Below are 12,641 nucleotides of genomic sequence, written 5' to 3'. Positions count from 1 at the left end.
TGTCAGACACTACCCAAGCATGTCACTCACCAGCCAGGGGATATCCCTACCTGTGCACCCCTGGCGTGATCATAACAACTGTTTTTCATATTTCAAAACCAGCAATGGTTTGCACCAGCCTGACGTCATGCTGCCTGGATGGGATGATATGTTGAGGGCGGAAGTAGTGGTGTTAGGTCCACTAATGATATTAAAATATATTATAACATCTGCCAATCGCTGGCTTTGAAAGCAGACCAAGGCAGGCCAGCAGCGCGGGTTCAATTCCCGTACCAGCCTCCCCGAACAGGCGCCGGAATGTGGCGACTAGGGGCTTTTCACAGTAACTTCATTTGAAGCCTACTTGTGACAACAAGCGATTTTCATTTCATTTCAATCAGGTGTGCACCCTTCCTGGGCATGAACCTGATCGCGTTATCGAAAAGGTGCTGGAAGGATCGCGTTTGGAAATCTCACCGCCGCAAATCCTGATTTTTGTCCTCTTGCAAGATTTAGCGGGCATTGCGGAATTTGCGCCCATGGTTAACACAGCCACTAAATCATGGCCTATGACTCCAATACCGTGTAAAAGGGCAGTTCAATCCTCAGAAAGCATTCCAAGAAACATGAGCACAAGGCTAGGAGACAGCACATACCCAAAATGACATATGCTGCATAACCATGGAATCTGAGTCTGTGAATATCATACATACTCCTGAAATAATCTTAAATTGAAACATAGTTTGATTTATTCAGTCAGTGTAAATGTGGTCCTGATGATACTTTGTAAGTTGCATGGCATAAAACAGTGCATTTCCTAACTTACCAGGAGCAAAATTCAGCATATATAAATATAAATGATCACACACCAGGCATTATAGTTAATATACATATTACCAATGTAAAATCTTAAAGACAAAGAAGGAAAGTCTTTCACAGATAAGCAGCCTTAAACTTGCAATTCCATCTTCGCCTACACTGACCAAAACATTACAACATTCCAAAGCACCGGAGCAAGTATGTTAAAAGAACTGTGTAATTTGCGAATAGAATTAAGTATTGTTATGCATTTAAGCATTTAAACCTTGGCATGACAAATCTCACCTGTGATGTAACAGACAGGGCATCAGTGCGTGACGTAATAAAAGCAAGGTAAGTATTGGCTTTCTGTACTCCATTTAGTGAGGATGAATTCATTGCTATCATAGTAAATTTCGGTAAGATATCCTCAATCATCTTGTAATAGAAACAAAAGAAAAAACAACATTTGAGAACAATAATCATTTTGATTTCTACCACAGGATCAGGAATGTAGATGAAAGAGTGAATGTGAATGGGGGTTGTATTATTGCTGAACGTAAGGCCGAGGTTAGATAGTGAAATTCTCCCACATGTAAAATATTTGTGCAGATGGCTGCAGATTCTCATGGTTCTATATTTATTGGGCACCTTTTACTTTAATCAATAGTCAACTCGCTAAAAACAATTACACCTCATTTAAAAACGCATGGATGGGTTGTGTAGTGATATCATGGTTGTGTTGTAATTCACCGACTGACCACTAGGAGTCTCACAAGTACACAAGTGAATTTTAAAGTCAGCTGACCTCAGACTGGCTGGAGGAAGTTGAAGAGAGGTTGCTTGGCATGATTTTACTGTTTTTCATCTGTTGTCTTGTATATAGTTTACCCACAGTTAATGTTAATAAACCGTTTATAGCTTTAGCTACAAGTGTTTTTGTAATAAATCAGGCCATCCCCCGACAAGAACATTGCAGTTTGTGTTTCACTTTTCAGTGTGATCTGATAGAAGGAATCAAAAACCAAATGTTCATTTCAAAATAAACATATTTAAAGTATTTTTGAATATCTTTAAATAATTGCATTTTGAGGCATTTAGGATTTTGTGTTGATGTGAGCTGTTTTGAAAGCTTTATTATTTAACTCTGTTGTTATTTTAGAACATAGAACATACAGTGCAGAAGGACGCCATTCAGCCCATCGAGTCTGCACCGACCCATTTAAGCCCTCACTTCCACCCTATCCCCGTAACTCAATAACCCCTCCTACCCTTTTTGGACACTAAGGGCAATTTACCATGGCCAATCCACCTAACTTGCACGTCTTTGGACTGTGGGAGGAAACCGGAGCACCCAGAGGAAACCCACACACACACGGGGAGAACGTGCAGACTCCGCACAGACCGTGACCCAGCGGGGAATCGAACCTGGGACCCTGGCGCTGTGAAGCCATGGTGCTATCCACTTGTGCTACCGTGCTGCCCACTGGCCTAGGTTAATAATTGATATTTGCAGTAATTTGTAAGGCAGTTTTCAAACTGCATCAGGTTTTATCTTGCAAGAATGTTAACATGAACTGACCTAACTATTACACACACAATAGGCTGACCAATCAGCAGTAAGATCCTGCTCATATTCCCACACGCCGGCCTCTCATGCTTCCAGTCATTCCTCCAGATTATGGGCAGAGTATGCAGCCTGAAGTATTGAGGCCATGGATAGAAATCGGAAAGCTTTCTAATCAAATCAGGAGTCAGACAGCGCTGACCTCTCTCCCCTATCCTGTCTGTGTGTTGCATAGAACGTTTTGCTGAGTCCATCAGGAAGGATAAGAGAAGTGATGACCCCAGCATGCAGGTCAAAGCACCCATGTACATGGAGGATGTCGCTGCCTTCTGCACAGATCTACTGTCGGTGCACAGACTGATGAGCGTCTGTGACCACTTCCAACTGGCCTTGGGAGCCAAGGTAAATCGCAGCAACAGAGCGAAGCCATGTTCTTTGTGAACTGGGCCAACCGACTCATTATCCTGTTCACCATCCGGTCAGATTATCTGAAGTACAGGGAATCTGGTTCAGTGGGATCAGGGCATGAGCTAGAAGCTGGAAGGAGCGAGCAAAAACTGGGCATGTGCGAGAGACGCTCCCTCTCCATTGTGGGTGAGAACCTGGTCATCAGGTGTGTGGTACACTTGGTGGCGCAGGCTGGTCCATTCCTCAGTCCTGCGCCGTGGTGATCACCCAAGCTTCCTCCGCTTTAACCTGGAGTTGAAAATGGATTCTGTTCGCATGGACACAATGTACAAACATCTAGATAAAGGGGAAAACATACCCAACATCACCCTCATCCTGATGGGCACCTTTGTGTGCAGCTGCATCAAGCTGTGCATATACCCTCGTTACACAAATGAAGAATTGGTCTGGCCACATTGCCATGGAACCCTCCAAACAGTTGCCCTGTGCTGTAGCACCTGTCCCTCATAGAAAAGGTTATGCCGAAAAAAACCTTTGACCACAAGTCTATCAGGCAGTGGTCTGCACGTAACGTAACTAGAGGCCCTGTGGGAAAAGGAGATGGTGGATCCTGTCTGATGGTTCCCTGAGCAGACTGCCACGGTCATTTGGCAGAATGCTGCACTGCCAAACTTTTAAACAAGCACCAAGACGTAGCTTGATTGGTGGTGAGAAAGGCCTTGCCCACCAGCTCCGTCAAGCACATCCAGGAGTGCCGCCCACCCCCACCACCAGCACGTGGTCTTCGAGATGGCTGTGGTGGGGAGGAGACCATGATCCTCCACCTTCTGGAATGTGGCTTTACAAGGCAGGACCTGAAAAGGATGCAGTAGTTCTTGTCGCGGTTCATCACAAGCAGCTCTGTGACACAGGACTCTGTGCTCTCCAGCCTGTTCCCAGGGACCCACACGGAGATAAATACCAACTGCTGCTGGGGGGTCGTCAACCCGGGGAAAGACACACTTTGGTCTGCCCGAAACTTGTTGGTCGTCCAGTGCAAAGAGTTGACCCCAACCAATATTGCAGGCTGGCATATTCCAAGGCCCACGACTGCATGCAGAGGAATGCACTAAAGCTTGGGGCAACTGCTGCAGAGGAACAATGGGGAAAGATCGCTGACTAAGGCTTTCAGTCATGGTACACCGAAGGACTGAAAAATTGATAGAACCCCTCGGGTTGTATGCCGAACATTGAACATGAATACAAAAGTGTTGAAATCGTATTGAGGCACTTCAGAGAGGAACATGCTGTATGAAGAAAAGTTAAATTCTGTTGCACTTTGTATAATTTTTGAATTTGAAATGTTTTCCCCAGGCTGTATATTGTAAATATCAAATTACTTAGCAATTGTATAATGACACCAAGTTAACACACTGTACCAAGCCAAGCCAAGGTTTTATGGCATCTTCTGTCATTTTTATATTGAAATATTTTAGAATGTGCTTTTACACATTATATGAACAAAGTGTACTTTTGGACAAAAATATTGTAGCTTTCCAGTTAATCCAAGGAACTCTTTTCAAAGTAAAATTATACATGGTGTAAATTTAAATTGGTCTTCCTCAGTGTTATTACTTGATTCAGTTTATGAATTGTGGGATATTACATTTGATTCATATTGATGATTAATTTCAGCTTGATTATTTTAGTTCTCCAAGAGCAGCATCAACACCACTGTTGAGAGATTATTTTAAAACTCTATGGAACAAATAACTGCCCCAATTATACGTTAATATCCATTTGTAACTTGAATGCGGCTAATTTACTTTCTAAATTCTTGAAGTGACTTTAAGCAACGATACTGATAGGTTGTGGACTGGCACTCATTAAGCTGTGAAATTGGGCTCACTAAGCAAGCAATCTGCTGCGTACAACAGAAAAATTACCAATAAAAAGCTGCTGAATTTCACTAAAGTCCCAACTGGTTCATTAATGTCGTTCAGGGAAAGAAATCGTTAGCCAGTCTGGCTGATCTGCGACCTTAGTCCCACACTGTGATTGGCTCTTAATGTCCTCTAAAGGGACACATGCAACCCGTTCAAGCTGAAAGTGCAACTGCTGCCAATATCCAGAAGACATTAAATAAACACCTGATATCAATTTTAAATTTTGCTTAGTTGTACAAAGTTAACCTTACATTGAGATGGTCATAGAGTCAGAGTTTTTACAGCATGAAATGAAAATCATTGAGAAATGAAAATCACTTATTGTCACAAGTAGGCTTCAAATGAAGTTACTGTGAAAAGCCCCTAGTCGCCACATTCCGGCGCCTGTTCGGGGCCATGCAAAGAGGCCCTTCGGCCCAATGTGTGCATGCCGACCATCAAGTACCTATCTATTCTAATCAGATTTTCCAGCACATGGTCCATATCCTTGTGCGCTATAACATTTCATGTGCTGATCTAAATGCTTCTTAAATGTCACGAGGTTTCCTGCCTCTACCACCCTTTCAGGCAGTGAGTTCCAGATTCCCATCACCCTTGGGCGAAAAAGCTTTTCCACACATCCACTTTAAACCTCCTACCCCTTACCGAGACCTGTGCCCCCTGGCTATCGACCCCTCTGCTAAGGGGAACATTTCCTTCCCATCCACCCTGCCTATTCCCCTTATAATTTTATATACCTCAATCACGTGCCCCTCAGCCTTCTCTGCTCCTAGGAAAATAACTCCAGCCTTGCCAGCTTCTCTTCATAGCTGAAAAGCTCCAGCCCAGGCAATACCCTGGTAAAATCCTCTGCACCTTCTCTAATGCAACTGGATACTGCCACTGGCTGAATCTTTCCAGAAATATCTGTTTTTATTTCTGGTTCCTCCCATTCCCTCTCTTTGCTTCCTGTATTTCCTTTAAGTCTCTGCCTCCTCCTCTGGCTGAAGCAAAGACCTGAGACATTCTGGAATCAATATGTTCTGTATCGAGTATGTGTCACGGACACCGGCCTGATAATGATGGCCGGATTTCTCTGTCCGTTGGGATTCTCTTTTCGATCCAGCAGTGCACCCCTGCCCGTACGTTTCCCAGCAACATGGGGGGGCTTCAATGGAAATCCCAATGACAAGCGAAGGGAGTAAAGAATTCCGCCTCCAGCGAATGGCGTGACGCCGAGAAACACACGATGGGACACCGGAGAATCCAGCCCGATATGTGAAAAGGGCTCGAGTATATTATCATGGACGGGAGCAAAGGGTGGATGAGAGGTGCGGACCTCTTGTTCTCAAGTGGCCATAGGACATCTGGTTATTTTCTAACGGCTGGGTCGCATTAACATTTCTCGGACTGAACACCCGGTTACAATCATGGGGCGTCATTCTCCGACCCCCCGCCGGGTTGGAGAATCGCCGGGGGCTGCCGTGAATCCCGCCCCCGCCGGTTGCCGAAGTCTCCGGTACCGGATATTGGTACCGGGGGCGGGAATTGGGCCGCGCCGGTTGGTGGGCCCCCCCACTCGATTCTCCGGCCTGGATGGGCCGAAGTCCCGCCGATAAATTGCCTGTCCCGCCGGCGTAAATTAGAGTACCTATTTACCGGCGGGACAAGGCGGCGTGGGCGGGCTCCGGGGTCCTGGGGGGGGGCGCGGGGCGATCTGACCCCGGGGGGATGCCCGCCACGGTGGCCTGGCCCGCGATCGGGGCCCACCGATCCACGGGCGGGCCTGTGCCGTGGGGGCACTCTTTCCCTTCCGCCTCTGCAACTGTCTCCACCATGGCGGAGGCGGAAGAGACTCTCCCCACTGCGCATGCGTGGGAAACTGTCAGCGGCCGCTGACGCTCCCGCGCATGCGCCGCCCCGACATGTCATTTCCGCGCCAGCTGGCGGGGCAACAAAGGTCGTTTCCACCAGCTGGCGGGGCGGAAATCCCTCCGGCGTCGGCCTAGCCCCTCAATGTTGGGGCTCGGCCCCCAAAGATGCGGAGCATTCCGCACCTTTGGGGCGGCGCTATGCCCATCTGATTGGCGCCGTTTTGGGCGCCAGTCGGCGGACATCGCGCCGTTTGGGGAGAATTTCACCCATGAAATGGGAACATGGTCGGCTACTGCTTTGTGAAGATTTCGCACTCTGGTGAGAACAGAAGGAATTGCAGTGCGAGAAGTCCAACCCATCTTTGTGGGGCCTTAGGAAGCATGCCACCCAAAGTGAGGAAATTCAGAACTGGATTTTATAAGTGTATAAATTTAAAGGAGACCCCAAATTTTGAATGGCAATTTTTTTTTAAATTCGTTCATGGAATGTGTCACAGACTGAGCTAGTATTTATTGCACATCCCCGATTGCCCTTTAGGGGGCACTTAGCAGTCAACTACATTGCTGTCGGTCTGGAGTCACATGTAGACCAGTCCAGGTAAGAATGGCAGATTTGCTTCCCTAAAGGAAATTAGTGAACCAGGTGGGTTTTTAATAACACCCGACAATGGTGATCATTATTCTTTTCATTCCAGATTTTTATTGAATTCAAATTTCACCATCTGCAGTGGTGGGATTTGAACCCAGGTCCCCACAGAACATTACTCTGGGTCTCTGGTTTATTAGTCCAGTGACAATACCACGATGCCACCGCCTTCCTGATACACTATCAATAACCTCAGAAACGAGATTGTAGACAATTGAAGGCTTTAATACGCTAGATGTTTCCCCCAGCAGCGCAGGTACAGAAGGAAGCTGCTGGGGCAGCACGTGCTCTTATACCCCGCCTTGCAAGGCGGAGCTAACATGCAAGCTTATCCAATGGAACAAGTACATTCTCCACCAATGGTATTCCGGCATTGCTAGGTACCGGAATCCTCCTAACACAGACTACCACACTCCCACTTTGGAACAAAGTTTGGGCCAATTAAATTTGGGGCAAAATATTTTTGGCCTGTCAGTCAGTTTGCTATCACGGCCTCATAAAGTGAATACTTCAGCAATTGACACTTGCAACTCCTTAATCTTTTGCTCTGATGTGAATGATTGATGCAGGATGTGTTGGGATACAGAAACCCAACCTTGAAATTCCGAGATTCCCCTCTCACTCTTTCATATCTTCCAACTGGTTATGATATTTAAAACTGTAACCTTCAAATGGTCTTCATCGCTCAGTGCAAAATAAGCCAGTGCTTCAGTTATGTTCAGATTGTTAATCATTCACAAGGATTCAAAACATTACACTGCAGCAAATGAAAAGTTTGAATATTTTGAATTCTTGCATTAATTTTAAACTTCAAGTCGACTAGTCTGATAGTTTCCAGCAGCTTTTATTTTAGATCCTCCAAATCACAATACAACAATTTTCAGCAACTTCCAAATAGATTCCAATTGGAACACAGCCATTTTCCATTATCTTTAAAAAAATAAACACTGCCACCTGTACACAACAAAGGTTATCTTTTTAATTACTTCAGCTGCAGACACTAGATGGGTTTTTTACACAGTCGGGAGCAGAGGCCTGAGGACACATCTGCAGTCTCACCCCTCCCCCACCCACCCCAACTCACCTATACAAATTTCAGAATTCCGTGAGCAATATTGCAGTCACTGGAATAGCACACAATAGCAGCATGAGGACAGGCAAAATCGTATAAAAGACTGGCACGAAGGGAATACACATGGGTGAGTATTTGACTTTTAAATGAAATATTGATTTGATTTATAAATTTGGCTTGGAGTCTTTTTATGGTGTTTTTTTTTATTTTTGCATTGAGGTCAGTGGGACACTGCAGAAGAGAGTAAAGTTAAGGAACATAAGGGCCAGAATTCTCCTGTTGGGATACTATGGGCAATTCTTCGTTGCCCAACAGCGATATCGTAATTGGCGATCGGGTGGAGAATCGACTCCAACGCTCAAATCGGGGCCGGTGCCGTTTTGCTGCCAGTCAGTCATGCTCCGCCCCCTCGGAAATGACTCATCACGTCGCGCACCGCGTACCGTTGCAACGGGGTTGGCGCATCATCGGCCGGCCCTCCCGCGATGCTCCGCCCCCGATGGGCCAAGTTTCCAATGGCGCAGGACACATGTGGCCTCAGCTGTCCGGGGACCCAGCGTGGAGGTTGCGGACTGTGCACAGCGTTGTCACACTTGGCACTGACCGGACGGCTTCCGTGAGACCTGGGGTGACTGGTGAGGGGTGTCCAGGGTGAGAGCTGTGGGGTCGCGGATGGCGGATCTGCTCCGCCCATGTCCGGCGCCATGTGGTACGGCGCGAACGCTGCAGATCGTCAGCCATGCGCGGCCAGGGATCCGACCATTTTCCAGCCATTTTCGGCACGGGAGCCAGGAGTTTCACCTGGCGCCGCTGCTAGCCCCTCACCGGTCCGTGAATTGGTGAGGGTTTCACTCAGAATATTTGGTCATAAAAGACCCCGCATGCTCTGTTGGCGTCAACATAGTCGCTGAAATGGAGAATCCAGCCCTATGTCCTCCTGCCGGAGATGAATCACAACTGATTTGCACTCGCATCTGGAGCGATGCACAATCCCTGGCGATGCAAATTTAGGCATGATGGGGATTGCGAGGAATTCCTTTGCGAATCCCACTATCGGGCGAGGGAGCCCGATCACGAGTCCAGCAACTGGGACCCCACCAAAGCAATTCAGTCCCCCCAAAGTACGCCCGTAACCCGACCCCATCACCAACCCACCATAGAGACCTCCATGAGAGAGATTCCCACCAGAGACCCCCAATTACAGAGACCTCACCAGAGACCCCCCCAATTATAGATACCCCACCAGAAACCCCCAATTATAGATACCCCACCAGAGACCCTCCAAATTACAGAACTCCCACCAGAGACCCCTTGTTACAGACACTCATGAGAGACCCCCCAATTACAGCTCTGACTGACAGTTCCTGGATCATATCAAAGACAGTCAATTGCTTTCTTCAGAGAAACACATTCAGTGAGAGCACTTAACTGTTTTTGATGTGGTCCAGGAGCAGTCATTCATTGCTAGATGTTTGTAAACATTGATGGTAGATTCACAATGTGAAAACCACTGAAGCATGAAGGGAGATGAATTAAACAATCCAGACAGTTGGGTGTGTGTGGGAGTTGTCAGTCACATCCTAGTTAATGCGATTTCACAGATATATCAATGAAAGGACGGCATTTCAAAGATCTGAGAGTGTTTAAATCAAGCTGACTGGTTTTCTCTTTCCAGGAATTGGCAAGTGCGGCTTATTATGCCTGAGCTAGCAGGTGTGTTGCACAGGTGGGATTTAAAGCGGTGATTTTTTTTTCACTGCCTCTGTCTGGACTGCTCTCTAGCTTCCAGGTAGGGACTTCTTTTAGCGGGTGGTCTCTGGTGGGGTCTGTGTAATTGGGGGGGTTCTGGTGGGGTCTGTATAGTTGGGGGGGGGTTCTGGTGGGGTCTGTGTAGTTGGGGGGGTTCTGGTGGGGTCTGTCTAATTGGGGGGGGGTTCTGGTGGGGTCTGTGTAGTTGGGGGGGGGTTCTGGTGGGGTCTGTATAGTTGGGTGGTCTCTGGTGGGGTCTGTGTAATTGGGGGGGGGGTTCTGGTGGGGTCTGTATAGTTGGGGTGGTCTCTGGTGGGGTCTGTCTAATTGGGGGGGGTTCTGGTGGGGTCTGTGTAATTGGGGTGGTCTCTGGTGGGATCTCTGTAATTGGGGGGGTCTCTGTAATTGAGGGATCTCTCATTGGGGGGGTCTCTGGTGGTGGTCTCTGTAATTGGGGGGGGTCTCTGGTGGGGGTGTTTGGTTGGAGTGAGGTGGGCAAGGTTTGCATTGTAGGAGTGAAGATGACCCTAAGATGGATTTTGGGGGTGTGGTGGTATGTATTAGGGGTCATGTGGGACCTGTGAAGCCAAGATACTATTGGCTGACAGATCCCGGGTCCTGGTTAGATCTGCTTACTTCTGGCTCCGCCCTGAAGGCGGAGTATAAGAACCCGAGCTTCTCCCCGCAGCTTCATTCTGTTGCTGAGCTGCTGGGGACAAGCATCGCTTAATAAAGCCTGGATCGACTTCATCACTTCTCGTCTCTCGTAAGTCATTGTGCGCTACAATTTATTAAGCGAGCTTAAAAGATTATAGAGCTCCGGATCGCCCCGGAATGCCTGCGGATCAGCCCCCACGCAGCGAACTCGGCAGCAGTATTCAAACACTGGCAAGCATGCTTTGAAGGCTACCTCCGAACGGCCCCCGGCCAGATCACAGAAGACCAGAAAATGCAGGTCCTGCATTCGAGGGTAAGCCCGGAAATTTACCCTCTCATAGAAGACGCAGAGGATTTCCCGACGGCGCTTGCATTGCTGAAGGGCATCTACGTTCGGCCCGTTAACCAGGTCTACGCGTGCCACCAACTCGCGACGAGACGGCAAAGTCCCGGAGAATCGCTAGAGGAATTCTACGCCGCGCTGCTAATTTTGGGACGGGGCTGCAGCTGCCCGCCGGTGAACGCGATCGAACACACGGACATGCTAATTCGCGATGCATTTGTGGCAGGTATGAACTCTACCCAAATTCGCCAAAGACTTTTAGAAAGAGAGTCGCTAGGACTCTCAGAGGCACGGGCCCTTGCAGCCTTCCTTCATGTGGCCTCACAAAACGCCCGCGCCTACGGCCTGGACCGCGCGGCAGCCCCTTGGGCTCCGTGGACCCCCGTCGCGACAAACCCCCCCCCCCTCGCAAGCTTGCGCGGTTAAAGCGCCAGACCATCCCGGGGGGGCCCGCTGCTATTTCTGCGGACAAGCGAAAAACCCCCGGCAGCGCTGCCAGGCCCGCGCAGCTATTTGTAAAAGCTGCGGCAAAAAGGGCCATTACGCGGCAGTGTGCCGGTCCCGGGGGGTCGCCGCAATCCCCAGAGAAGAACGAGCCCAGCACATCCCCAACCCCCCCAGCGCCCCATGTGCGACCCGCGGGCGCCGCCATTTTGGGTCCTGGGCACCACGAGGGGAGGATGGGCGCCGCCATCGTGTGACCCCTCAGCCACGTGCGATTCATGGGGCGGCCATTTTGTCCACCCCCGACCACGTGCGATCCATGGGGGCGGCCATTTTGTCCACCCCCGGCCGCGTGCGATTCATGGACGCCACCATCTTGGTTGACAGCAAAGGACCCCAGCATCAACGGCTCCACGGGGTCCGAAGAAGACCCCGCGACACTACTACCACGACTGGCTTCGGTGACACTGGATCAATCACGGCCCCGGACGCTCCAGACGACGACAACAACGGTGCTGGTCAACGGATACGAGACGCCATGCCTGATCGACTCCGGGAGCACTGAAAGTTTTATTCACCCAGATACGGTAAGACGCTGTTTTCTGACCATCCATCCAAGCACGCAAAAGATTTCCCTAGCTGCAGGATCCCATTCCGTAGAGATCAAAGGGTTCTGTATCGCAAACCTAACGGTGCAAGGGAGGGAGTTTAAGAACTATAGGCTCTACGTCCTTCCCCAACTCTGCGGGCCCACATTACTGGGATTAGATTTCCAATGTAACCTGCAGAGCCTAACATTCCAATTCGGCGGCCCAATACCCCCACTCACTATCTGCGGCCTCGCAACTCTCAAGGTTGAACCGCCGTCCTTGTTTGCAAACCTCACCCCGGATTGCAAACCCGTCGCCACTAGGAGCAGACGGTACAGCGCCCAGGACCGGATATTTATTCGGTCTGAAGTCCAGCGGTTGCTGAAGGAAGGCATAATCCAGGCCAGCAATAGTCCCTGGAGAGCCCAGGTGGTAGTAGTAAAGACCAGGGAGAAGCAAAGGATGGTCGTAGACTATAGTCAGACCATCAACAGGTACACGCAGATAGATGCGTACCCTCTCCCCCGCATATCCGACATGGTCAATCGGATTGCCCAGTATAAGGTCTTTTCCACCGTGGACCGCAAGTCCGCCTACCACCAGCTCCCCA

General features: G+C 49.0%; 1 protein-coding gene across 1 annotated transcript in view; it reads right to left on the bottom strand.

Annotated features, from left to right (window-relative positions):
* LOC140430215 (polycystin-1-like protein 2) overlaps positions 1-12,641 on the bottom strand; it is a 157,051-nt gene that overhangs the window by 121,619 nt on the left and 22,791 nt on the right. The window contains exon 9 of the mRNA XM_072517652.1: positions 1,084-1,215. Within this exon, the coding sequence (XP_072373753.1) occupies positions 1,084-1,215 (132 nt within the window). The remainder of the gene's footprint in view (positions 1-1,083; positions 1,216-12,641) is intronic.

This window comes from Scyliorhinus torazame, chromosome 10 (genome assembly GCF_047496885.1).
Source record: "Scyliorhinus torazame isolate Kashiwa2021f chromosome 10, sScyTor2.1, whole genome shotgun sequence".
Taxonomy (NCBI): domain Eukaryota; kingdom Metazoa; phylum Chordata; class Chondrichthyes; order Carcharhiniformes; family Scyliorhinidae; genus Scyliorhinus; species Scyliorhinus torazame.
The sequence above is the reverse complement of the archived record's forward strand: the minus strand, read 5'-3'. Positions and strand labels throughout refer to the sequence as shown.